Source organism: Cryptotermes secundus, unplaced genomic scaffold (assembly GCF_002891405.2).
Source record: "Cryptotermes secundus unplaced genomic scaffold, Csec_1.0 scaffold183, whole genome shotgun sequence".
Classification (NCBI taxonomy): domain Eukaryota; kingdom Metazoa; phylum Arthropoda; class Insecta; order Blattodea; family Kalotermitidae; genus Cryptotermes; species Cryptotermes secundus.
In genome coordinates this window covers 826,058-851,518 of record NW_019729899.1, presented here as the reverse complement: position 1 = coordinate 851,518, position 25,461 = coordinate 826,058, and the positions used below count along the sequence as shown (strand labels likewise).

Sequence of the window (25,461 nt, the reverse complement as noted above, 5' to 3'; positions counted from 1 at the left end):
GGACTTCTCTTTTTAAAAACTGGACGGAGGCTACAACTTTCAAACCCAGCAGTTAAACACCTGTTTGTAACATTTAAAGCAAAGCGTTTTGCCGAACAGTAAATTTAAGTGTTTCGTACGATTCCCATACTGAACAGCAGTGAAGCCTATGAATAGCATTAGCCCGTTTATCTTTGTAATGGAGAAGCGGCGTGCTTTCTGTGACGTAGGAACTGAATACTTTAAATATTATTTTGATTAACTTCAGGTTTTAAAGGGTTAACAACTTTAGTCATAACCCTCTAAGAACAGGAGTAAGACGCCAATGCACACAAATCAAAGAAACTGATATGAATCTGATTCAAGTACCCTTTTGTTGTGGCAGCCGCAAGATGGTAGACCACACTGTTACCCGGTATTGTTGATTGATCAAAATGTTATTCATAGGCCAGATAAGACAGATGTGGTGTAAACTGAGTAATGCAGATGGAGTTCTTATTATTTCATGACTTAATGACTATTTCCAAATATATACTCACCAAAAAATGAGATAATGACACCAAAATATACTTTCACCCCTGATCTTAACCCGCGGATCAACCAGAGCAACAAAACAAAATGGTGGGTAGTACCCTCACATGAAACATGTCACGCAGGCGTAACTTTGCCATACCGGCTATTGCCAATCCCAAGGAATGGGATGTACGCAGCGGACAAGATGTTGCAATGCCGTGTGACTGGCTGGTCCCTGGCATAATTATCGTAAAATAACAACTCTGTGAGCATAACGTGGTACTTCTACGCAATAAAAGATTAAAAGATGAGAGTAAATTTACTAACGCTCTAAATGTCAAGTCATTATTACTTAATAAATAAGCAATACATTTGAAGAAGTGGTTTTGTTACCGGAACCGGAACTTACCAAGATGGCTGTCACAAGTTTATATTTATTTGTATTTATAGTTTAAAACTTTAAATACTAGCGTAAATACGTCTTAATTGTCAAATTATTCGTATGTAGTGAATTATGTGTACCACAGATGAGAAGTAGAATATGAGGTCTCATATTTCTTAAGAACTGTATAGAATTGGGTATATATTAGTGATCAGCCTATGAAGGGATGGGCTTGTATTGAACATACTTGCTTATACTTCAGAATAATATCTTATATTCATGACGACAGAAGGTGAAGTCATAGTTATGTAGCATTATTTAATTGTATTTAGTATTCATTTCATTTAAACTTGGTAACCGAATTCAAATTGATGTTGGTTGCATAATTTCAAGTCATTATTGTGGAGGTTATAAAGTCATAAATTTATATTGCAGGTAGGTTATTTTATGTTATTAGGATATTTGAAGCTTATATATAACGGTTATCTGTAGTAGGATGTAGGTGTTGATAATCCATGATGATAAACATTGAAATACGGAAAGAACCGAAAGCGGTTTTGGATTGAATATCATGAATTTGGAGACACTGGATTTTAAGGAAAGTAACAGATTGTGTTTTAGTGTAATAAATATGTAAATACATTGAGGGTGTTTTATAGATTGTCAGCTATTGACACCTTGTTTTATGTAGGATGCTAAAGTAAAACTGTCCATTGAAATGTATGTAATAATATTGCACAGCCTCTTGAACCTAATATGTCACTGTGAGGNGCATGTCGTACTAAGCAAGGTATAAAAACAGTTGCTTTATGAGGAATTAGTTCGTACCATTGAATATTTGACGCAATAGACAAGGTGTCGCAGAAACCGATGTTGCTATAACCAAGTTTTACTGTATTATGAATTATGAACATGTGACTAAACAGTTAATGTGTTAGAGGGTACTGCTTGTGATGAGAAACAGACTGAACTGTGTCTGGCAACGTGTTTATTGTTATTCATTTCATGGATTATGATACAAAAGAGCACATATAATAAATATTGAGTTAATAGAGTCTTTTCTTTTCCAGCTTCTGAAACAGTCTTCATGACCAGCTGTTTCAGGGAAATCTGTAATGCAAACATATACAGGTATGTATTATATGAAAAATANATATATATATATATATATATATATATAAAGCAGAATTTGAGAAAGACTGAATGAAATGTATGTTTTCACATACCCTTTATGTTACAGAAGTGGTTTCTCTGGTTGTTTGTAAAAATAACGCTACTTCTGCATGCATTTTAGTGCAATTTGAAGAAATTATCCAGTAATATCTTCATCTTCATAAAATCAAAATTTAAATCTAAGTTAATAGTCAAAAGTAAACATAAACAGTGTAACTGCATATTGTAACTGAACGCTTTATGTTAGATCAGTAGTTTTGGTCCAGTTCATGTTCATCTTGTTAAATATTCAGTAAATTGTAATATGTTTAGGTATAATCTGTGCCTTCTGGTCTTTAAAGAATCTATTCCTTGCAGAAGAAGATACAGCTTATGACAATTTTTTTTTTTTTTAATTTTTCTGACAGAATGTATTAAATTCAGATAACCTTTTCTGCTTGAATCTTCTGCTCTTGGCTTTGCTTGTGTTGCTTGGTTGCTAACTGTAGTACCCTGTTTGCTTACAGAAGTCACAAGTTCCTTAGGATGTTCAGATTGCAGATCTAGTTTCAACTCTGCATCCTTGCTGTTGCAACATTTTGCTCAACACGTCTTTCAGGAAGCCTCTGGCTGTCAGATAAAGCATGGCAGTATTCTGCCACCTGAGGATGAAGCACAATGTATGCAGAAACATGCCACAATGCCACATTTACAAAAAAAGAAAACAGAAACCATCCTAGAAAGAGTTTTGAAACGGAATTCCGCATTGCGCCACCTGACAGTAACTGGTCGTTGTGAACCAGGTCCCTCTGCCAGTAATGAGGATGTTAGATTATTTCCTACAGCAAACAGTTTGTCTTCCCAGTTACCAGTATCACAAACAGCAGGTCCAGACGAAGCCTGTCATGTGATGTCAGGCTGTTTGGAAGCGAGAGTTCTGAAAAATAGGAGCACAGCTGGATTGGATATGTTGTTGGAAATAGGGCAACGTGCAAAGGAGAAGAATAATCAGAGTTCACTGCCCATCTTCTCTTCTTCTTCATCTTCCTCTTCCAGCGATGTTCACCTTGTTAGATGCGACCTTCAAAAACGTCTGGAAAACTGCATATCTAAATTAGCAACAACACGGAAAAATGGGGTTATGTTGGAAAACAATAAGCATTTTAATAAAGATATTACCATTTTATCAGACACAAAGAAGAAAACCCAGTTGAATTGTATAAAAAATAAAGCAAATTCAGAACTAATTGGTAACACAGGAGCCATTAAAATACAGGAATGTGCGAAGAAGAATGAAGAACTAGAGGACTTCAACCCTTTGAAGTTCTGTTTTGTCACCTTAGAGGAGCATGAAGACAGTGTAGAACATCAAAAAGAGGAATTGGCTGAAGGATCTATGGTGAAATCTCCACGGGGTGCATCAAGTCGCAAACAAAAATCTCCAAAGAGAGTGTACTACCGTCAAAATGGAAAATTGGCCCACAGATCCATAGCATCAGCACTTAGTCTGGATGATGGTGAGAAGGTTGTGTCTTCCTTCACATGTAAGAAGAAATACCCATGTCACTTGTGTTCCAAAGTGTTTGGATGGTCCACTGATCTCAAACGGCACATCTTGACCCATACTGGAGAACGCCCTTTCAAATGCAGTACATGTCAAGCGACGTTCACTCGCAACTTTCTCCTACAGAAACACGAAAAGAAAATCCACAATTCATGTTTCATGGTGTCACAGGAAAGTGCAACCTCCGATTTGTATGAGCCCTCAAATAAAAATCAAATCCAGAAAGATGTAAAAGGAGGAAGTGAATATTGTGCTATGAAACATTTGATGCAGTGTAGTGATGATAGTGATGAAGATAGACTGGTGATATGTGATGATGGGGAGAAACCAAACAGAGCTGTGCCAGCCTGCTCGGTAAGGAAGTTACAAAATGGGGACTTGCACAAAATTCATCCAGCCAAGAAAAGAAAAGAAATACAGTACAAGATCTCTTCGTATGAAATGTTTTCACATGAAGCCTTAAATATCTTATAGCTGTACTTATGAAAACAGTATTGAAACTAGGCATGTGTGAGAATGACTTTCAGCTTGTGGCTAGAATTTGGAAAAATTTGGAGAATTGAGAGAAGAATTTTCTCTCTGAAATATTTTTTTTTTATTATTACAATTTATAACCATAGCCAGTCTCTCAGAGTGTGCCACTTATCCCCTTTTGGTATGATCTTTTTTAAATGAAAAATTATAATAATCCATTGTATTTAAAAAAATCACTTGTAGGACCATGTTTTTTCACCATGGGTGGAAAGAGTTTTTTTTCTGACAAATTGATTTTTGCTAGCATTGCAACCATTGGGGTTCTGACATCTGGTAGTCTTTGAGTAGCTGGAAGTTCAAGACTGGTAATCAATATTGAGAATTTTTCAGTTTGATCTTGAAAATGCAAGACTTGCACATGCCTAATTGAAACTGTAGTCTGTAATTTGAGTATTTACTGCAGAACCATGCACATGTGTGTGTGCTCGAGTTGAATTTATTACTAAGAAAGATAATATATGAAGGGTCCATATACAAGAATCATAAAACAATAAGTCCTTGAGTACCATAGAGTTGACCAGATTTTTATATCCTTCAGATTATATATTTACATACAACATATTTTTATAGTCAGAAGATTTAAGATTGAATGACACAGATAGTATACTAAAATTATTTATTCATTACAGTCAAGAGGCTAGAAAGTTACCAATTTTAAGTTCTACATTCTTGATAGCATAAGTACTTAATAAATGAAAGTATTCTTACATAAAGAATTAATAGTTTCTAAATAGAAAATTAAAGAACTACTCTAATAATAAAACATAGTGCAGGATGTGACAAATGTAGGAAAGCATTTAGATTTGTGTTCACTATATTTATGTTCCTAACTGTAGTGATTGCAGTTTTCAGGAATCGCTTCATTTACGCACTGTCTTTCTCAGGTTTGATTGAAATAGTGATTTCCATAAACATCCCAGTGCTTTAGCCTAATGTGTTAGATTTTATGTTTATAATAATGAATTAGCAATTTCTAATAACAAAAATAAATTAAAATCCATTATCTATTATACAGGGTGTCCCAGGAGGAATGGACCAAACTTTGGGAGGGTGTTCCTTATGTTAAAGTATGCCCATATAACCCAAAACACCTATGTCCAAAGTTGAACGGTTACGGAGATAATGGCCCAAGAAAAGTGTGGTCTTCTGGCAGGTCCACGCACTGTACCTCTCAGCTGAGAGGCCTTATCTATGTTTGTCCTTAAGTGCCGTGATTCACCCTAGCCGTACGTATGTAGTTGGCTTTATCAGAACGCGCAGTCAGCACGTTACGTCAGCGCTTGCCATTCATGTGTCATGTATAGTGCTTGGAAACCCCAAGGACAATTATGACATGGCGAGCGAGTATTTTGTACTTCAATTTTATGGCTTCATGTTATTCACAAGTTAGTTTGATGTTACGTACATTATTAACATTACAGAATCCACATATTCCTGCCAGTTTTAATATGTATCTTGTAATCAACAAGTGTGCAACGCCAGTCAAAGTTTGACACTTCTCTGGCCATTATCTCTGTAACCGTTCAACTTTGGACATAGGTGTTTTGGGTTATATCGGCATACTTTAACACCCTCCCGAAGTTTGGTCCATTCCTCCTGGGACACCCTGTATATAGTTTATCTGAAATAGAAACATGAGATACATTTTGAAGAATATAAGCAAACATTTTGAGGAATGAAGAGCCAGTTTTTAAATTAGCATTTTTATACATTTGTAATAGGGAATTATGGCTGTATGAAATCTTTGCTATTTGGAATTTGCTCTGCATGTAGTTTGAGTCCATGGAGTGATTTTAACATTTTATACAGTATTAATATTATTAAATATTAAGGGAACTACAATTTGACATTTGTGATGTGTGTGTGATAGTTATTCTTTTTAGAGGTTTTAAGTACAGTCAGTATGTTCTCAAAATTATGAACAATATTTACACATTCTGATCATGCAGTTTTTTAAAGTTGTTTTTTTATTCAAGGGGGAAAAACCTATAAAAGTGAGAATGTGTATATAACTTTATAGCTGTGAAAGGTCAAGGGCTTACAGATATACTGACGTAAGATATCTGGGTATTTAGTTCATTTCAATATATATAATATAAATTGTCATAAATGTAACACTTTATTGTAGTTCTTGTCCCCCTTCTTTCACACCACGTTTCGGCCGTAATTGGCCATCATCAGGTGTATTTCACTTCACATAGCTGTCACACTGCACTCAATATTAACATTCCAGTGTGACAGCTACGTGAAGTGAAATACACCTGATGGTTGCCGATTACGGCTGAAACGTGGTGTGAAAGAAGGGGGACAAGAACTACAATAAAGTGTGGGATGTAACAGGATACTTAAATATATTTAGTTCACATTGTTAAAATTTATGATCAAATATCTTAAAGGGTAAAGGGGAGAATAAGAAAATTTTGTAGGAAGGTTAGGTTAGGTTGACTGAAGTAGTACCTCATTAAAAGTCAACAGTGATGACAGAATATCTGATTTTGGTTGTATTGGGGCTTGGACCCAAGTTGATGTTATGTGGATATGGATATAGAAGTGCTGTATTCACATCAGACATTTTATCAAATGAAAAGAGACAATTTAAAGGTACTGAAATTAAGAAAAGTGATTTTCATCACTGTGTTGTAGATCACAATTTGTGCTTAGTGTTAAGTGGAGATTTTCTGAGTTTGGCAATGTTACATATTCAATATTCAAAATGATTTTTATTTTTCAGTGATTTCTATCTTGCACTAAAGGCAAGGAAATCTACCATCTCCTCAGACCAAAAGTATTAGCCATAAAAATAACTCCGTATTAATTTAACTCATTTATTATTTGTGAAGATTTTGTACTTAAATGTTTCTTCATTAACCCTTTGAAGTAGTGTGTTAATCTTTATCATTTTTAAAAATTAAGTTTATACCTTTCATAAAACACACTGCATATCTATCCATTTCAAAGACCAATTGGCTAATGTTTTGAGAAATAATCAGTTTATTCTGATATTCTTATAAAAACCATAATATACTCTGCAGGAAAAATGCAAAGGTTTCAAATGTTAAAGCAAATGGTACATATACAAGCAGTAACCAGTGTGCTTTACTTGGTTAAGAACAAACACCTTGGTGGTATGTTTCACTCGCCGATGTGGGAGTGCCATAAAATTAAGTTGTTCATAGTTTAAAATAAATACTGAGTATAATGCCATTAATTGTCTAAAACAAAGCATAGCTGTTCTTAAAAATGATTTTAAGAGCTATTTATTGCAAGATGTTTCTTTTAAACTGAAGGTTTTTGTCATTAGTGAAGAACTACAAATACAAAAGATTTTTAAGTATTGACACTAAAACAGCATGCAGAATATATAGCCTTTTTAGGTTGTCTTTAGGTATATTAAGTTAAAAAAAGGGGGGGGGGTAAAGCAAAACTATCCTGTAACAGGCCATGGAGGCCCATAGGTTTGTGAGATGTTGAGGGTCCCACTTTTTCTATAGTCAGGTCACAGATGGCAGTGAGGTTATCAGCCTTACGTGCCAGCCGCTTTTTACCCCCAGGAAGATTCCCGGTACTTATTTCTATAGAAAACAAAATATAAGCCCCATTATGATTAAGTAGGTCTGAAAGAATATAGTGGTATCATGACTTACCTTTATCATCATTAATGGCACAATTGAAAGCGTGTGATGAGGTACTTAAAACATAAATCCTAGTCTCTTACAGTGGACAGACTTAGGGTTACCAGAAGTCACAAGTCATGTTTAAGCAACAAAGGAACTTAATTTAGCAGTATTATGCTGTTTATATAGTTACTCATGATATTCCTGTGTAAGATTCTGATATGTCAGTTTTAATTTCACTTTTATAATTGTTTTATCATATACATATTTATTTTTTATATGACCATGGACCTGTTAACTTGAAGGCATCAGAAAGGTAAACAGTAGTTTCAAATTTAGTTATATGAAGGTCAATGCAAAACGCTATTTTTCTGGAGAAAAACAGTTGTGATTTTAAATAAGGCTTATTCATGTGTGGAGAACCATGTTCAATATAATACTGCACAGATCATTTCCAAAGGGAAGTAAACAGTTCCTCAATAGTGTATATCCATAATAAAATGAAGTAAGATATCCTGGGCCTAAGTATCATATTGTGCAGGTGTATAGTAGGACTCAAGATAAAGCACCATAATCAGCATCAACACAAAATGGAAATTAATTTTGTGCCCTAGACTCTTTGGGTAAAGAGCCCCCAATAACGTTGACTCTCAATTATCCACTTTCTGGGGTAAACTGCAGTACTTTAGAAATCTTTAATTATACATCATGGCTTTCTGTAACATAATAAATATATATTATATATATAATAAGTAATAAATACAAATAACATGTATCAGATGCTCTACAGCGATTTTCAGTATACTGTACATCATCCTACTGGTCTTTTGGTTTATTACTACTTTTTGTTCCAATATACTGTCACTTAACAAGAGCTGCTTTCTTCAATACATGTGACTTGCTGTTATTGACCAGTAAACTTTGTAGTCTGCAGTTCATTACATGTTTTCACTTCACATGGGGTTCATTACATACTGGAATTTGGATTTTCCATTGTTTTTGACTATCTGTTATGTGACTCCCCTCCATTATTACGGATAATCGAGAGTTCATGGTAGACTATAGAAAATAGAAACCTCTCATGCAACACTGTGTAAAATATGAATATATGGGAAAGCATGTGCAATATGTACTGTATATTTCCATAAATATGATAGGTGTTAAATTTATGGCTGCTTAGGTGACTAGTAGCCTTTGAAAGGAACAGAGGAGTTTAGTACCAAATAAATAATATAAATGGATGTATTGTAAAGTAATTTGTAATTCTTATATAAAATTGCCTATGACAGGTGCCTATTCCTAGTCAAATGCGTCTGATAAACATGAAAAGAAGCCATATTTTATTCAGCTTCCAATCAGAAACATATATATGTAAAGTACTCTTATTTATGAAATACATATTTAACAGATTTTAGTTGGCTGTAAATTAAAAGACATTTGATGTTTTACCATGGCATACCAAATAAGTGTTTTAAAACTGGGTAGTATGAAAAATTATCTGACCTTATATTGTAATAGTACTTTTTAATCATTGTTCCTGTCTTTTTGTAGTCTGAATAACAGTATTGTTTTGTTTTTAATTGTGAACTGTATGTTATTTTGTTTTGTCACACAAGTGTGAAATTCTTGGTGCTCTTGAATTCTTGTAAATAACACAAGTGATATGACTGTTGTCTCTTGTAGCTTTCTTCCACCCCAAAATGTCTGTGGCTGTGTCATACGAAGAACTAAAGAGGAAATGTGTAATAATTATAAAACTGAATGAAACGTGATAATCAGTACTGTAATTTTAAAATGGTAAAAATATAATTTTTAAACTACATTTTTTATTTATAATCCCTTCCTTATTCTGATTAAATATTTTACAATAAGATGAGCCACCCACTAGCTTTCATGGGAGAAATTAAAACTTCATACAAAATCTGACTGGAATATCTCAAAAGAAAAGATCACTTGGGAGATATTCCGTATTGAGGGGGTGGGTTTCCCCATGCACTTAGACCGGTTACTGGTCCATTGTGCGTCCCCCTTTAATTTCTACTGTCTCCATACCCTACCGGTATTGGTGCTTACTATCAGCCCCTTTCTGCCAGCGAGGTTCCAACCTCTTACTGGCAGTGGTATCTAATAGTTAGTCCCTTTCTGTCAGCGAGGTCGTCCCTCCTCTGGCAGGGGTTCCTAGTCCCTTTCTGCCAGCAAGGTTTCTACCCTCTACTTGGCAGACTTGGAAGATAAGAAACACATAAAGTAAAGTAAAGCAAAGCTGCCCCTGTCCATAATTACCATGTCATGAAGATATATGTGGAATGTGAGTGGTCAGCCTAATGCTCTAGCCACTTTACCCTGGTACCCAATGAATGGAGACAGTAAATCCCCGAGTTTGTGTGAATATGGGGATAAGAAAGATCCCTGCCTGTAGCCAGTCACTACACAGAAGGCCAATCTGTCTTGATCTACTCATACATGAGAAATAATATTAAAATGGATCTTAGAGAAACAGGGTGTTATACCTAGGCAGTCATTATTATACCAATTTGAGAAGAAAAAGGTAGGAATCTGGTTGGGATACATACAATTTGCCTCCCAGACTCCTTTTTTGGTCACACAGGAACAACTAACTATAGCAAGAAGTGCAATTGCTCTGTCCATAGCAAATATACCGGAGCCCTACAGGTTTATGAAGTGGATATCATAGTGTTCAGACAATTCTGACAGTAGGGTTCTTTTTAATGAAGTGTGGCTCTAAGCCACCAAAGAAAGGAGAGGGCAAACAGAATGAGCATTCCTCTTGAGTTTTGCTTAATCACCACTGCTGCTAAGCCATACAAAATCCACTTTTGAACTGTCCCCTTATCTAACTTACATACTACTACTACTTACTACTAACTTACTCTGAAAACCAAGATCTCATGCTTATAGGACCATCTCACATTCCCATTTAGTATTCCTGATAAAAGTCAAAATCTATCACCACCTAAGTGGTAAAGCCAGATCTTACATCACTGTCCATAAACTGTTCAATATGACCATAACTGAAGAACACGTAAGATATGTGCTTGGGAGGCAAATGCAACAAGATTCAACTTTATTGGGAAGGTACAGTGTGAAGGGTGGACAGGATTTCATTGGCTGATAGGATTCATTGATGGACTTCTGTCAATGTGGCAATGAACCACTGGATCCAAAAATATATATGTAAAGGACCAACTTTATACTGGTAGGAACTTTTGTAAAATGTATGAGACTTGGATGTTTTCATGGAGTGAAGAGTCACACTGTGGTCTTTGGGTTATGACACCACACAGTGTGGTAGGTGGGTCCCAACTTAGAAGACCACACCATTAATTCTAGAAAATGATTTCCTGAGAATATCCAGGGAAAACAATAAACTGTGTACAGTCTCAAGATGCATACTTTGGAAGCACTCGCGTTCACTAAAAGGTCAGTGACACTAGTTTTCTTATTGAGGTCCTATAGCTGATGGTACATATAGTCAGTAAGGTGGGTATCCACTCAGACAATTTGAATTCCCAAAACTGACTTGCAGAAAAGTTTCCAGGTGCGGCAGACACTGGAATGTATGTACAATCAGAAACCAAGTACTCTGAAGGTGATCACGCTCACTAAAGGCTGATGACTTTATATTTATTAACAGAGTAAGTCTAGTTACTTAATTAATCAGACTTAATAGACACAATGGCCTACCTAACCCATAATTAAAATGAAAATTTTGGAATAAAAAATGGTGCCTTCAACGATTCTAAGAGCTGAACCAATCTTTGTATTTCTGTTTCATTACCCTGGCCAGCTCCTTCTCTCTGCCCTTCATCACATAATTAACATATTTTTCTTATCAAATTTTGTGATCAAACACTTTGGTGCATAATTTATGAAAATTGTCTATGTTCACTTGACCTTTCCTCCAGGAAATTAATAACAAAAGATGTCTTTTTTTTATGCAAACTTTTTGTATATTTAGTGTCTGTTGTACTGGATTGATTTGGCTCAGGATAGGGACCAGTGGAGGGTTCTTGTGAACACAGTAATGAACCTTAGGGTTCCATAAAATGTTGGTGAGTTCTGACGAAGGGCTCAGCTCCTCAGAGTAATATCATACATTTTTCACCAAAGTAAAACATCAGTCATCAGAATTACAGATGTTGACCAAATGTGCTCATCTTCCCATTGCTCACCTTACGCTTCTACTAGCTATTTCAGTTTCACACAAGAACATGAGAGCGCGTGAATTAAGCAAAGATGTGAATCATACAATGAAGTGCATTACATAGAAAATGTTGGACCAAGTTCCCTTCAAAATGCTAGGTACTCCCTGCCCTGTTTATTCCAGGTACTTCAATTTTAAATGATGTTACTACATTTTAAAATGAGCAAGGCACATTAATTTTGCTGCATTCTGTGAGGCACAATTGGTTAAACTTATTTACACTACATTCATAATATATCCTGTGTGATTCTGCTAGTAAATATCACATTACCTGTGTATCATTTGTTACCCCTGTTAAGTTCTTTGGTGCTCTTGGTTGCTGAAATGTTAGTAGTATAATGAAGGGTGATAGTTGAGGCTATCATGGCAGTCACTATAAACATTATTGTCTTCTGGAATGTGCTGTCACAAGACAATGATCATAGTTTAATAAAGTCTGAACAATCTGTTGGTATGGTCAGTAAGAAGCTCCATTTTAGTACAAGGATCATAAGCATATATTCCTGAAGAAATAACATTTTTCTTACTGGCAAGGTAAAAAAAAATTATTTTCTGAAGATGGATGACACTGGTTCGATTATTATACTAATATTATGCAGCACACTGTCCACTGTATATTAATACAAAGGTGAAAGAAGGAATACTGGTAAAGTGCGATTTCTCTCAAATTAATTATAACAAATATAAGACCTGCATCTAACACTCTCAGTCTATCAAGCTTTCACTGCAATAGCAGTAGTGAAAAAGAATTTCTCTTTAATCAGAACGAAGCAGAGAGAAAATCTAATAACCAAGCCTTGATTCTGAACTAGGATGTAGTACAAAGATTGAAACAATATACAGATATGTATTATTTGACTTGATGGGGACAAAAAGAAATGTTTTTCTTTACAGAGGACAGATCACCAATTCAAATGTTCACATTTTCAAAATTATGTAGGATGAAACAATATTGTGTGCAACACAAAAGAAAAACAAGAAGCAAGAAGATACTGTGGAGTGGGGGGGACAACTTTGCTCAGTGGAAGCCTGTTACCTTACAGGAACTGAAAAAGTGTTTTGTGGAACGGTCATTCACATGTCTCTGTGCTGTGCAAACTGCGTGTGATTACTGGAACAAGAGACTAATGATACAAATCAACTACATAACATCAGTTTGTATGTCCTAAATTCTGGCGATGCCACCCATCAATAACAATAACACATAAGTACCCAGGGGACAACTGGGCTACATACCCTTATTAGACAGCCTGACCTCAAAATATCAGAAGTTCATATACCTGACAAAAAGCTGCCATCAGCGGGACGGCATCAAAAAACCAAACATGCAGCAGTTATGAACTACAATTAAATGTCATCATATTACTTAATCTACACAAAATCAGTAAACTGTGGAAGAAGCTTTCTTTCCATCACTTTCATGTGCGGGGTGTGGGGGAAAGTTATATAGCAAAACTGAATAAATTATAATTTCTCAAAATATCAGAACATTTGTAACATCCTGATAAATATTAACTGACATGCAACCGAACTACATTAACTTTAAAAAAAGAGAACCTGAGACAGTTGTTGAGGTGTGGGGTGGCAGCACAAACAAATTTACTAAGCTGAGTAAGTGCCATCATGTAAAGTTTGCAAACCACCCACCTATGAACAGAACCTGCATACTGGGGGTGTGGGCAGAAAAGAACATTCTACTACAGCTGTTACACGAGAGGATTGCTGAAGACATATTCAGTGGAACAGACCCCAAGTACCTGACATGCAGACCTACCAGAAGAGACCAGTTTATATACAGAATTCTTGCAACACAGCCAAAAGTGAACCAACAATCTTGGTACTGAATAGGAAAAGCTACAAAGACGCTTAGGACAGTGTACTATCAGAAGTGTGATGGGTGACTTTGTTAGGGGAGTGCTGTAAAAATTACTATTTGAGAAGTATTGGGTTGATTGTGCTTACAGTGTTATTTTATTTTTATACAGTGAAACTTCTCTATTCATAGACCGCCCTTTTAAAAGACCATACCTGTGAGGCATAGATTGCATTTTAGGCCATTTTTGTGTCATGCAACATCCTATTTGGAGATGACCCTTACAAGTCAAATGGTCGGTAGTCTTCTTGGAGTAGTTTCACTGTCTGTGGACTGCTGTTCTGCTGCTTCAGGATTTACAATAGTTAACAAACTATTGTTTGTAAGATGCTTGTGGGAGGGTTGTATTTTTGTATGCTCTAATTTCACATTTTTATGTGAAAGGAACTATGTTAATTTCTCTGATTTTATTTAAAAAAAACCCTGAAGAAAATAATATTCAATAATCTATATACCTCCAGATGGAAAGTGTTAATATTTGCAAATTCCAACAGGGTTTTCTTCTAGAGGAACTATAAACCTACAGGGTGAAGAGTATGAAGTGAAAGAAAAAGCTGTAAAGTGTATTCTGAGGCCAGTACAGGCAGTATTTATAATAAAATTATTAATAATTATAAGATAAAAAGAAACAAGAAGTTCTGGAAGAACTAATTACCTACTTTCCTTTGATGTGACATGGACTGCATAGAGAATTATGCCTCCAACAATTCTTTGGTGCTGAAGGAGCACAATTACAGAACCCTTGCCTGCCAATAATTGGGGGATACACAAACAGCCTCACAGACGCTCCTTTGATATGATATAGACTGCATAGCAAATGATGTGTCCAACAATTCTTGCAGCCTTACATGTACTTGTTTCAGTGGGAACATGGTTATTGAGCTGTTGCCTAGCAATGATGGGGGAATACACATACTGACACACTGACAGGAGGGATATATGACATGCCACTAAGACTGGCTCAAGTGCCATGATGTACATACAAAGTTTCATAAAGATCAGTTCAGGCATTCAAAAGTTGATTGTGGGGATACAAAGACACACACGCACAGGATGGAGTTCACAGGGGTCTACACTTTCTTTATTTTGAAGAAATGAAAGGCTTATGTGATAACCACGCTGTCCATGCTTGTGTATCTCGCCTATCAACTTTTGAATGACTGAACCAATCCTTGTGAACCTTGGTATATATAATAGCACCTGCACCATCTTAATGGCATACTTCATAAAATCCCTCGCTACAGCATGTGTCTATATGTGTATCACCCTATCACTGTAAGGCAATAGCTCAGTAAAATCATTACCACAGCAATGAATACACACACAACAATAGAAGAACTGTTGGATGTGTCATTTTCTATATGGCGTGTGTCATATCATAAGGAAGTAGGCGATTAGTTCTTCCCAGAACTGTTTCAAAATAAGGAACATACACTAAAAATGATCATAAATAATTGTAATTATGTACTTTGTGTGATGACAGACTATGTGTTGGTTACAAGTTATACACAAAACAACTTTGAAAATATCTTAACAATATTGGTGGTAGGGCAAAGAGTCTCATGATGTGTTTGCGGAGTTAGACATGAAAGACATGTCTTGTTTGTTCTACAACATCTAACTGCAATGTTGAATGTCATGATATAACATTCACATGTAAAAATCAGCCTTTAGTTATTAAAAATCCTTCAAATGTTATGTAATATATTTTCTGCTCAGAAATGCTACAAAGAAACTTTGTATATATTTCATTTTCCAAGCAATCAGTACATCAATTGTTATGTTTATCCTTATCAGCAACAGGATATATTTATAGTCACAATTACATTTAAAAACAAAGACTCATGTTCTCTCATACATGTGTACATTATCATAATTTGTTTCTGATAATGAAAATGCTATCATGAATATTCAGATTAGGCTTATTTAGTTACTGTATCACTCCACATATGTACATTCGCAACTTATCTGCAACTCCTGTACAGTCTAAACCTCACCATATCTAGTGCATGAAATTACGAACTCAGATCTTTTTTGTCACACTGTTACTAGGCATTACATCAAAATGTATACTTTTCTTCCAATTTAAATCAAAAGAATAAGTTGCATATGAGAAATATGAAAATGAATTGAGTGAATTAAGAAATTTAAAATGCAGATCAAATTTTACATGTACATGTCATCACATAACAGCTTATAACCCTTCTGTGACCTAACACAAACGTTCTAGAAACATTTCTACAATTCTTTAAGCCCGTACAATTCAACCAGTGGAGAATGAGTCATGGAGGGTGCTGGCTGGGATGTTGGCTGCCCTGAACATTGTGCCGCATTCCCCTTCTCCCTCCTCAGCCCATCATCATCTGCGCTTGCCCTCACCTGATCGTCGAGTAAACAATGTTAAGGAAATATAGCAGTAAACATTTCTGTACATTTAACCTCAAATATGTGCTTAAAGTAAACCCGTTACAGATTCTGACAAGATTAAAATCCTGTGTATCCAAATAGAAATTTTCAAAAAATTCTGAAGAATTACTTTGGAATCTCTGAATTAATCTTTTACATGTGCTTTGAACAGACACAAAAAAAGTTGTATGCCAACAGGTTTACCTCTGCTTCTGGACCTCATCAAATCTGCGGCTAAAAACCACAGATATGCTAAAAAAATATTAAAGAAACTGGGCTAACTTTCCAGAACTGCAGGTGCAGATCAAAAGAAGAAACACTATATCACTCTGTACATTCAGATTCACATGCACTTGTCACTTGCTTACATAATACCACATATTCCACTAATTCAGATACAGGTAAGTAAAGTTTTACTGAAAATGTGACAGAATCATTTCTATGCCCAATTTAAAGCTGTAGTAATTTTAATATGGGAATATACATGACAGGAAAAAGTGTACACTGCAATTAATATGTTTAAAAACCAAATAAAATAAATAAAGCTATCCCTGTAACAGGCCCTGGAGCCCCATAGGGTTGTGAGATGTCAAGGCTCCCATATTTTCTAGACAATTTGCTCCTAGATGGCGGTGATGAAGAGGTAGGGTTCTGGAAGATGTGGGTCTTGTCTTATCGTAAGGTACTGTTGAAATATTTTACTGGAAGGAACAAGAAAAACCATGCTAGCTGATCATCCTTGGATTCAAGCTTCACATAGTGCAGTCACATTCTATGCGAGGATGTATTCCTGAAGACGTCGCATAATTCAAGGCAAGTTTTCTCAGAGGAATAAATGTAAAGTAAGTGGGATTTTTGGGATTTGCATTACAGCTAGATCTTGATTAGTGTGGATAATGGATCCCTTGAAGTGGCTGCATTATACAAATTCACATTATTCAAAGTTATAATTATATGCAAAATATGGTAATTGGTTCCAACTCATGGAACTAGACAATGACAAATTTTAAACATAAGTTTTCATATGTTTTTAACAAAATATTACAGTAAAGGCTAAAAAGAATATACTTATAACTTAAATTGTTAAAAAAATCACAGAATTTTTACAGAGAGCGGAACTTCTAAAGATTATTCCTAAGGGTAAGCTTACACTGACAAAAACATCTTTATTGTCTTTCAAAATACTTCAGCAGCACTGACTGAACAGGTTTTTCTTTCTTTATATCGTCATACCTATTCTGGTAGATGTAGACTGTTTCATCCACATCTCGGCAAATGTGCATGTTTCAATTAAGGTCAGGGTCAGCATCCATAATATTTTGCTTCACAATTTCTACAGCTTGAAAGATATCGTCAAATTCCTTACAATGAACTCCTTCGCTTGCACATCATCTTGTTCTTTGGCATCAATGTCGGCTTCTTCAAAGTCAAGGTCAAAGTCAAAGGCACATTGCAACTGATGGTCAGTCAATAAGTCTTGGTGTCGTTTATTACTCTTTGACAGTTATGGTCATTTTTTGTGGGGTGCCCTGTCTGATGAGAGGATGGGGGTTTTTTTTTGTATACGTTGCTGGCCCTTGCCAGCACAGTCTTTCTCGGGTACGAGTCGACCATACTTTACTGTCTCAGATTTGAGACTTCCCTTTTTGTTATCTCCTACGACTTGCAAGGTCATGGAGGAGGTATTCGACCCTGTCTTTAAACAGGTTAGGCTTCTTAAAATGCTCTTCGTTGATCTAAAAGTAGGAGACCATCATCAGTCAATTCTTCTGAGCATGAATTCAACAGTTCCTGAACATCATCATTTTCTAGTGCATCAAATCGAAGTTCTTTTCCAATGTTTGTTACTTCTTCCATAACAGCTTTTTTTCTTTGAAATCACTACTATATTAAAATGAGGCAAAATGCTCTTCCACATTCAAAGCATGTTGTTTGCAACTACTTGCTGCCAAGCATGGTGAATACTTTCTATTGCATGTCTGATGTTATAATTTTTCCAGAACTCTGTTAAGGAAATTGCACTGTCCGTGGTAGCTTTGGCAATTGTCTGTTCAAATGTTTTTCTTATGTATTAGGCCTTAAATTTTGAGAAATGCACACACGACGATAAACAAGTGCAGACTGAAGTAGCAGCATCTAACACCCTAATGGTACTAAAATGCACATGCGCTAGCCTCACTTTAACTGAATTTTGGCTAGCATTAAATGAGACCTGGTAATTTGCACTGAATCAAATAACATATTATTCTAACTCGCATGAATCACAACCTACCTGTATTTCAAACTTTGCACATAAAGAGAGACTTTATTAATATAATATTATATTATATCATATCAAATTAGCATAAAGCACAACCACACTGTATGTCTGAAAGTGAATCATAAATATTATAACTGTACAAAAGCAAAAAGAAAATAATAGTGTATCTGTTAATTGATAAGACACATACAGATTAATGGAAACAAATAATTACAAACACAGAAAGGTCGATGGAACAACAGTTTGATAATTAACTGTGTCATTAAGCTGCCACTATAGAAAAGGATATTGTTTATCTCGGCCCTCTCGATCATGTGACCTCTCTCTTTCACGGGTATATGGAGATTTGTCCTGAAACCAAATTAAAAAGTGAGACACAGAAACTAACACATGGAAATATACCGTTCTTACACAAGATCCCCACCAAACATTTCTGGACTAATTTTTTGGGGGTTATGTGGCAATGATGAAACTTTTGTGGTAATGCTAAGCATTTCTATAACCAACTGTGCCTTTGTTATATGCTGTTTATGATATTGTAAAACAGGGCAGCCAGTGTTAGAACACAGAATTAATCTTTAATTATGTATCAAACTTGGNGGTGCCAAATCCCAGAAGACTGCTTTCTTCTTGGTAATCCTTGATCAGAATGCTATGAAATAATTAAAGTGGCCTGTAGTAATGAAGTTCTAACAAGAACACAAACTCTTGAATGGTTTCAAGAGGTCTGAAGAAGGCATAAACGATAATATGAATCATGAAAAATGACATGGATGATCAAACTGGTCTGTAACCCACAACAGATTTGAAAGAATGAAAGAAATGGTCTGAATTCAGAGAATACCACATCGATAGAGGGAAAGACTTGAAAGGATTCTGATGACAGTGTCTACTGTACTTCTTCTGGACTTCATCCATTGTCTGGTATGTAAAAGACAAAAGACCACAACGTTTCGGAGACTGCATCTGTCTCCGTCCTCAGGTGGATGGGGCACGATAAACCTACTCAGTTGGGCCCGTTACAAAGAGCTAGTCCAGTGATTGAGATTAGCTCTTTCTAACGGGCCAAACTGAGTAGGTTTATCCTGCCCTACCCACCTGATGATGGAGACAGATCCAGTCTCTGAAACGTTGTGGTCTTTTGTCTTTTACAAACCAGATGATGGATGAAGTCCAAAACAAGCCAAAATAAGATAGAGGGATGTTTATTTACAGCACAGGTTAATGGATTATAAATTTAAACTGACAACTAAAATGCACTGTGAAGCACATTTGTTTGAAAATAATCACACACATTCTGAATGATGATTGCAAATGGTGGTGGAAGGAAATGTGTTGATCTGTAAATTATCAAAACGAAGAAAATCTCTTTCATCAAACATGCCATAACTGGTGATAAAGTTTATACTTTTCAGTATAATCCTGAAATGAAACATCAGAGATGTCAATGGAAATCTGACTCATGAGAAGCCAAGATGTCAAAATTAAAGTCATTTTTAATTATCTCTTCAGTGTATAGGGGCAAGTGTTGATGAAGTATCCTCATTTCTCTAACCTATGAGCAACAGAAGCAGAGCTCTAAAGCAAATAAATGGATATATCAGAATATTTATTCCCCACAGGTGCAAAGTTTTGATGTCTTCAGAGATGCTGGATGGAAAGGCATGCAAAAGGACACACACTGGATCTGGCAGTCCAGAAATCAAGAACTGTGGAACACAAGGCTAGTTACAGCTAAATCACATCACATATACAACACAATTCATTCAGTAGTTTTTTAATGCATGTTCTTCTATCTCACTTTTCTGATTACTCAATTCTGCAATGAACTTTCAATATATTGACTGTACTTACCCTGGGATAATGATGCTTCTCACGACCATGGGATTCACCTGGCTCTCCGTTCTGGTGACTTGCAAGCTTTGCAGCTGTGGAAATAATGCAATATGTGATCAAACCATGTCAAATGTCATAGATTCTTTCCCTAGGGACAAAGTGCAGATGGAAGTTGATCATTCACTTCCATCTAGGGTCAAAATCAGGAATGTATAAGCTATTCCTCCACTCCTGTCTCTTCAGAGAGTGGTGTTGGACAAACGAGTAACCTTACCTTACCTTATGCAGGTTTACTACTCAAAAAACTGAATGACATTAACTAATAAATTAGTATAATTCTGAATTATCCTTACCTTTCTCCTCTTCCTTCCGACGTTTCTGTTCAGGCAGAAGCATAGCTTCCTCAGCACGATCCTGAGAACAGTAAAATGAAAATGTTATACAAATGTTAAAAGCATCTGAGACTTTTGTCATCTTGCATCATTACAATGTAACCAACACCATTTACATTTGTATAGATTTTACATTGCCAGGGGTGTGCAAATATATACACATACATTTCAATTACTGTAATTCCTAAAATTTCCCCTCCAATTGATGCAATTATTTTGGTTCTATAAACAGATCAAAATGGAGGAAAATGTCAAATGACTGGACCATAATTTATAAGCTGTGCTAATAAAATTGCAGTTTTCATTCAAGTGCACCACACACTGATTCCATTGCTATTTATCTATTAAAGTAGTTTACTAAAATCCTTGCGTATAGAGGACAACCACTCGTTATGAATTACCTGTTCAACAATTTTATGCAGGCTAGACTTATTTTTGGCAAAATGTTAAGTCTTGAGTTTCTGCTATAATAATCCTATGTCAAAAATCTGTCAGGATAATTAAGTTTAATGCAGAACATGTGCACGATATAGTACAGACAAGTGAAGATATGGGATATTAAAATGAAGGTACTGTTAATTTTTTTTTTTGGAAATATATATTACGAGTTTTATTATAATTAGTCTGAATGTTAAGATGATTATGTGATCAGTCAGGATAATGATCGTTTTATCCCACATTATGTATTATACTACCTTCTGCCTGAGCAGAATGAGGACAGCCATGACAATCATTTAGTCAGCACACCTGGCCTTCGCAGTGGGAATCAAACTCAAAAGTACTCAAATATGAAGCACAGTGCTGATCGTTATCCCACAACATTTGGTTTCCACATCATCATGGTGTGGTGATTAGGCACAGGTATGCTTTTACTCTCATTTTCAATAACTTTCATGTCATGACAGTGAAACAGAAGTACTTTAGAACTGGAAAGCTCAGTATTTGTTCACTTTAATACAAGACATTCTTTGGTTTTTATAAAATTTCCTCTTAAATAATTTTGTATGGGTTTCATACTAGTTTCTTGAAAATGTTCTTTTCATTTCTGTGTTCCTACAAAGCATTACAGTTTGTCAGCAAATGTTTCATAGAGATCATAACATAGAGAACTCATAACCAGTCCCACCATAATACAGTACCAACAAATGTCACAGCTGAGTGGCAGATATTACTGCTTCATATCTGAAAGATTCTGGGTTTGATTCTCAGACTGGAGATGGCTACGAGTTTGTTTTTGTTTCTGCCAGTCCCCCAAGGTAAATGATAACAGAGTACTTTAAAATACCCCGACCTCTTTGTTCCATATCCTTCACAATACATCATTCAGAATCCTTGACTTCAACACTAACTATGCCATTCCTAAATAAACACTACAAACATCACATAAAATGAAAACGTTCCTATTTTGTTCTCATCAAATATTTGAAACTTGTATACCTTTCTCCTTCCTTGCTTTCGTTCTCTACGCAGCTCCTTTTCTTCTTCCGTCACATTTTTGTCACGTATGCCTTTATCTTTTGTCTTGGAACTCCTCTCCTTCTTCTCAGGCTTCTCCACATTGACTCCACCGAGGGACATGGCTTCCAGTAACTGCTGCTGTTTGCGTTCTTCATGCTTTGAGCTCTGCAAACACACAGAGTTGGAAGGGAAAACAAAGGGAGGTTATTTGGTGAGCAGCAACCACTTTATCGCACCTGACCAGCTGGTCTGACTCCCTCCAGCTGTGGGTGTGATGGAGAGGGTTCTCCTCCACTCCTTGCCGACTAATAAGCAACAAGGAAAAGCAGCACTGCCAAAAATTATATGACAATCCAACTTCAAAATAATGCAGTATCTCTGATACACATACTGATGTATGTTCATTGTCAAAAGTCATCTTAAAAACTTCACTAATGTATAGCTAACGAGGTAAAACATATAAATAGTCCGTGCACATGGCATAAACACAACTTTTGAGCAGAGGGCTTCAAACTTTTATATAGGAATGCAAAATGTTCTGTCATCAAGACTGTCTTTGTACTACCAGTCATATTCTCAACAACACAACTATAATTACACATATTTTCCAAATGCATTATTCATAAATTTTTATACCTCGTTATTTATTTACTGCTGATTCAAATTTTGCAGGATAATTACAATTTATTTTTCATATCTATACATTTGTGACTTCACTGGAATGAAACTTGTATAGCATACCTCTTTGAAAGAGATTGAATTCCTCTACTACAGCAACCTTCTTATGTATTTTCTGGCTAACATGTCAAATCATCTCAGATAGTAATATTCAGTTTTCTCACAAATATTAATGTATACATATAAATAACAACGAACATTCACTGACCTTCTTAAAAAATGTACTTAAATTAACAAAATCAATTAATATTTATACAGATAACCAGGAATGGTTGTCAACAGAAAAAAGAAAAATACAAACAGACCTATCCATTATGTTGCAAATACAAGTGTAGTACTGTAAAGCCATTCACAGTGTCTACAGGCAGAAATTATTTTTGTTTGTATTTTCCTAACTATTCATCATAATGAAAAATGTTTCAATTCCAAGTTGTAGATCTTAATGAACTCTGTACCTACAAATGCTTTATAAAATGACATGTTCTGAAGAACATGATTAAAATATGATTTGAACTTCATGTAAAGCAGAAGTTACACTTTGAGGCTACAAACCAAGACTAGATTGGCTAGACGCTTTTTAGAGTAAATCCTTAATATAAAATTATATAAAAATCTGATCCAGTTTCTGAGATGAAGCATATAGATAACCACACCCTGTCAACATACACTGATTTTATAAATTTTGAGCGAAGAATAAATAAAGGTAACGCATGACTTTCAAATAACTAAATGTAGGAAGGTAGTATGTCCATGTTTCTTTTAATTTCTGAAAATTTGTTTTCCCCTAGCTCTTATTTCTCTCTCCTATGGACAAGTGTGAATCAATCTAGTCTTAGTGTGTAACCTGTACTGCAAACATTCATTCTTTCTTGATAGAACCTCAAATATTGCAACACATTGCTTCAAGAACACTTCCAGATTACAGAAATTCATAGCAGGTAAGGAGAGAGCTGTAAAGGAGGGTTCAGATGAACAGAGTTCAAATCAGTTAAATCCATTCTACTTTCTTTTACTGAATACTAGATGCCAGAAAGAGGGTGCCACAATTCCTCTCCCACGTCTCCAAGACGCACATTTAATAACAGCTTTGCAGCTGACATGTTTCCAATGATCTCACACCTAAGTTTCACAAATTTACTCCCTAAACAATGCTGTTTCTCCACCACAAACACAACTATTCACTGCTGTTTCTTTCAGTTCTCGATTATTTTCTTACCTAATTCTTGCCTCTACAGTCCTCTGTGAACCCTGGCCTCCTTTACAACAGAAGCCCATTCTGCTCTATCATTTGCCGTTTGCTTCCACCTTTTCATTTTCAGCTCTTGCAAATCATTCTCTACAACTTCCAGCCTCTCACTTTACTTATTTTATAAGTATTACCATGTCTGTGTATGTTTTCTGCAATTACTTTTGAGCCCAGTAATAGATTTTCATGAGCCTTCATTTCATCATGCCACTAGAGACCACCCAACTTTGTATTTTTCAAATTTTACAATTAGTTATTATCATTCTGGTGGATAACTATGGTGATGGGAACAATGCTTGAGCCACTTGATATAAGATCCTAATATTTTTTGTGGTAATAGATGTGAAATATACGAAACACATTTTTTAAAATGTAAAACAGTCAGACAACACAATTAGGCACAACTGTAAGATCTAGATTTGGCTTATGGTAAGACAGCACTTATGAAACACTGGGGCTAGGTTTAAAATTCAAATAGAGGTGCAAAACTTTAAGTTATATCTAACAAATTTAACATATTTAGATCCTAGTGAAAATTATGTACAGATATAAATGCCTAACTGTATAATTATTAACCTATAGAACTTAATATACTGAAGTGTCCAAAGGTAAATAGGCATTGCATGTTCTTTGCAGAACTTGTTTTCCCTACATTCTTATCCATTTCCGCTACTGTGCCAACATTTCAGATGCACTGCACCACATCATAAGTCTACATATTATCAACATGACAGTTTTCTCTATCAACTGTCATTTACCAGTCCAAGTCTGAATTCTGATTCCACAACTTTTCTCTCATGATCAATTCTTTCATTACAGTACACAGTAGCTTGTCTCAATTCATTTTAAGTGAAAAAAGTTTACTCTTTCTTCAGTTGAAGGCAGTCTGTCAAGGCACTGAATAAGAATGGTGACAGTTCCAAGTACATCTGCAGAAAATTCACGCTTCTCACACATCACAAAGTTACAGGAGCTCTTAATCATATGAGGAAACTGACTTTCAATGGAGTGTCTGAAGAAATATTGATGACACAACTTCAAAGATGAGCATGAGCTGACTTAAAAAATGTTGTAAGATTTGAGGCTTTCACGGCGGTGACTATGAAGAAAGCAGTCTTCTGGGATTTGGCACCGTGTATATGTGGTGTTAATCGACGTTTCGGAGGAACGTATCGCTTTACCGTGTCTCACGGTGTTGTCGCTTGCAGATTTACTTATACTTTTTCTTCAACCCTGAAGATGGGGGCGATACGTTCCTCCGAAATGTCGGTTAACACCACATATACACGGTGCCAAATCCCAGAAGACTGCTTTCTTCATAGTCACCGCCGTGAAAGCCTCAAATCTTA

The 25,461-nt window shown here is 35.7% G+C and overlaps 2 protein-coding genes across 6 annotated transcripts in view; one reads left to right on the top strand and one right to left on the bottom strand.

Annotated features, from left to right (window-relative positions):
• Window positions 1-674: 674 nt before the first annotated feature.
• LOC111865729 (transcriptional repressor CTCFL) lies at window positions 675-5,141 on the top strand. Of its 5 annotated transcripts, none has more exons than XM_023853978.2 (3): window positions 675-757; window positions 1,945-2,005; window positions 2,554-5,141. In XM_023853978.2, the coding sequence occupies exons 2-3, from the start codon at window positions 1,990-1,992 to the stop codon at window positions 4,062-4,064; spliced, it is 1,527 nt and encodes a 508-aa protein (XP_023709746.1). In that variant the 5' UTR covers window positions 675-757; window positions 1,945-1,989; the 3' UTR covers window positions 4,065-5,141. The 5 variants fall into 5 exon arrangements, with proteins under 5 accessions (XP_023709746.1, XP_023709744.1, XP_023709745.1 ...); XM_023853976.2 differs by lacking the exon at window positions 675-757 and adding an exon at window positions 892-1,038; XM_023853977.2 differs by lacking the exon at window positions 675-757 and adding an exon at window positions 892-1,071.
• A 10,130-nt stretch (window positions 5,142-15,271) lies between these two features.
• The window catches only part of LOC111865757 (THO complex subunit 2), a 67,690-nt gene continuing 57,500 nt past the window's right edge, over window positions 15,272-25,461 (bottom strand). Inside the window, exons 25-29 of the mRNA XM_033751943.1 lie at window positions 22,168-22,353; window positions 20,692-20,752; window positions 20,357-20,430; window positions 18,792-18,853; window positions 15,272-16,226 (exon numbers count right to left, since the gene is read on the bottom strand). Coding sequence (XP_033607834.1) covers window positions 16,196-16,226; window positions 18,792-18,853; window positions 20,357-20,430; window positions 20,692-20,752; window positions 22,168-22,353 — 414 coding nt within the window. The 3' untranslated portion in view covers window positions 15,272-16,195. The remainder of the gene's footprint in view (window positions 16,227-18,791; window positions 18,854-20,356; window positions 20,431-20,691; window positions 20,753-22,167; window positions 22,354-25,461) is intronic.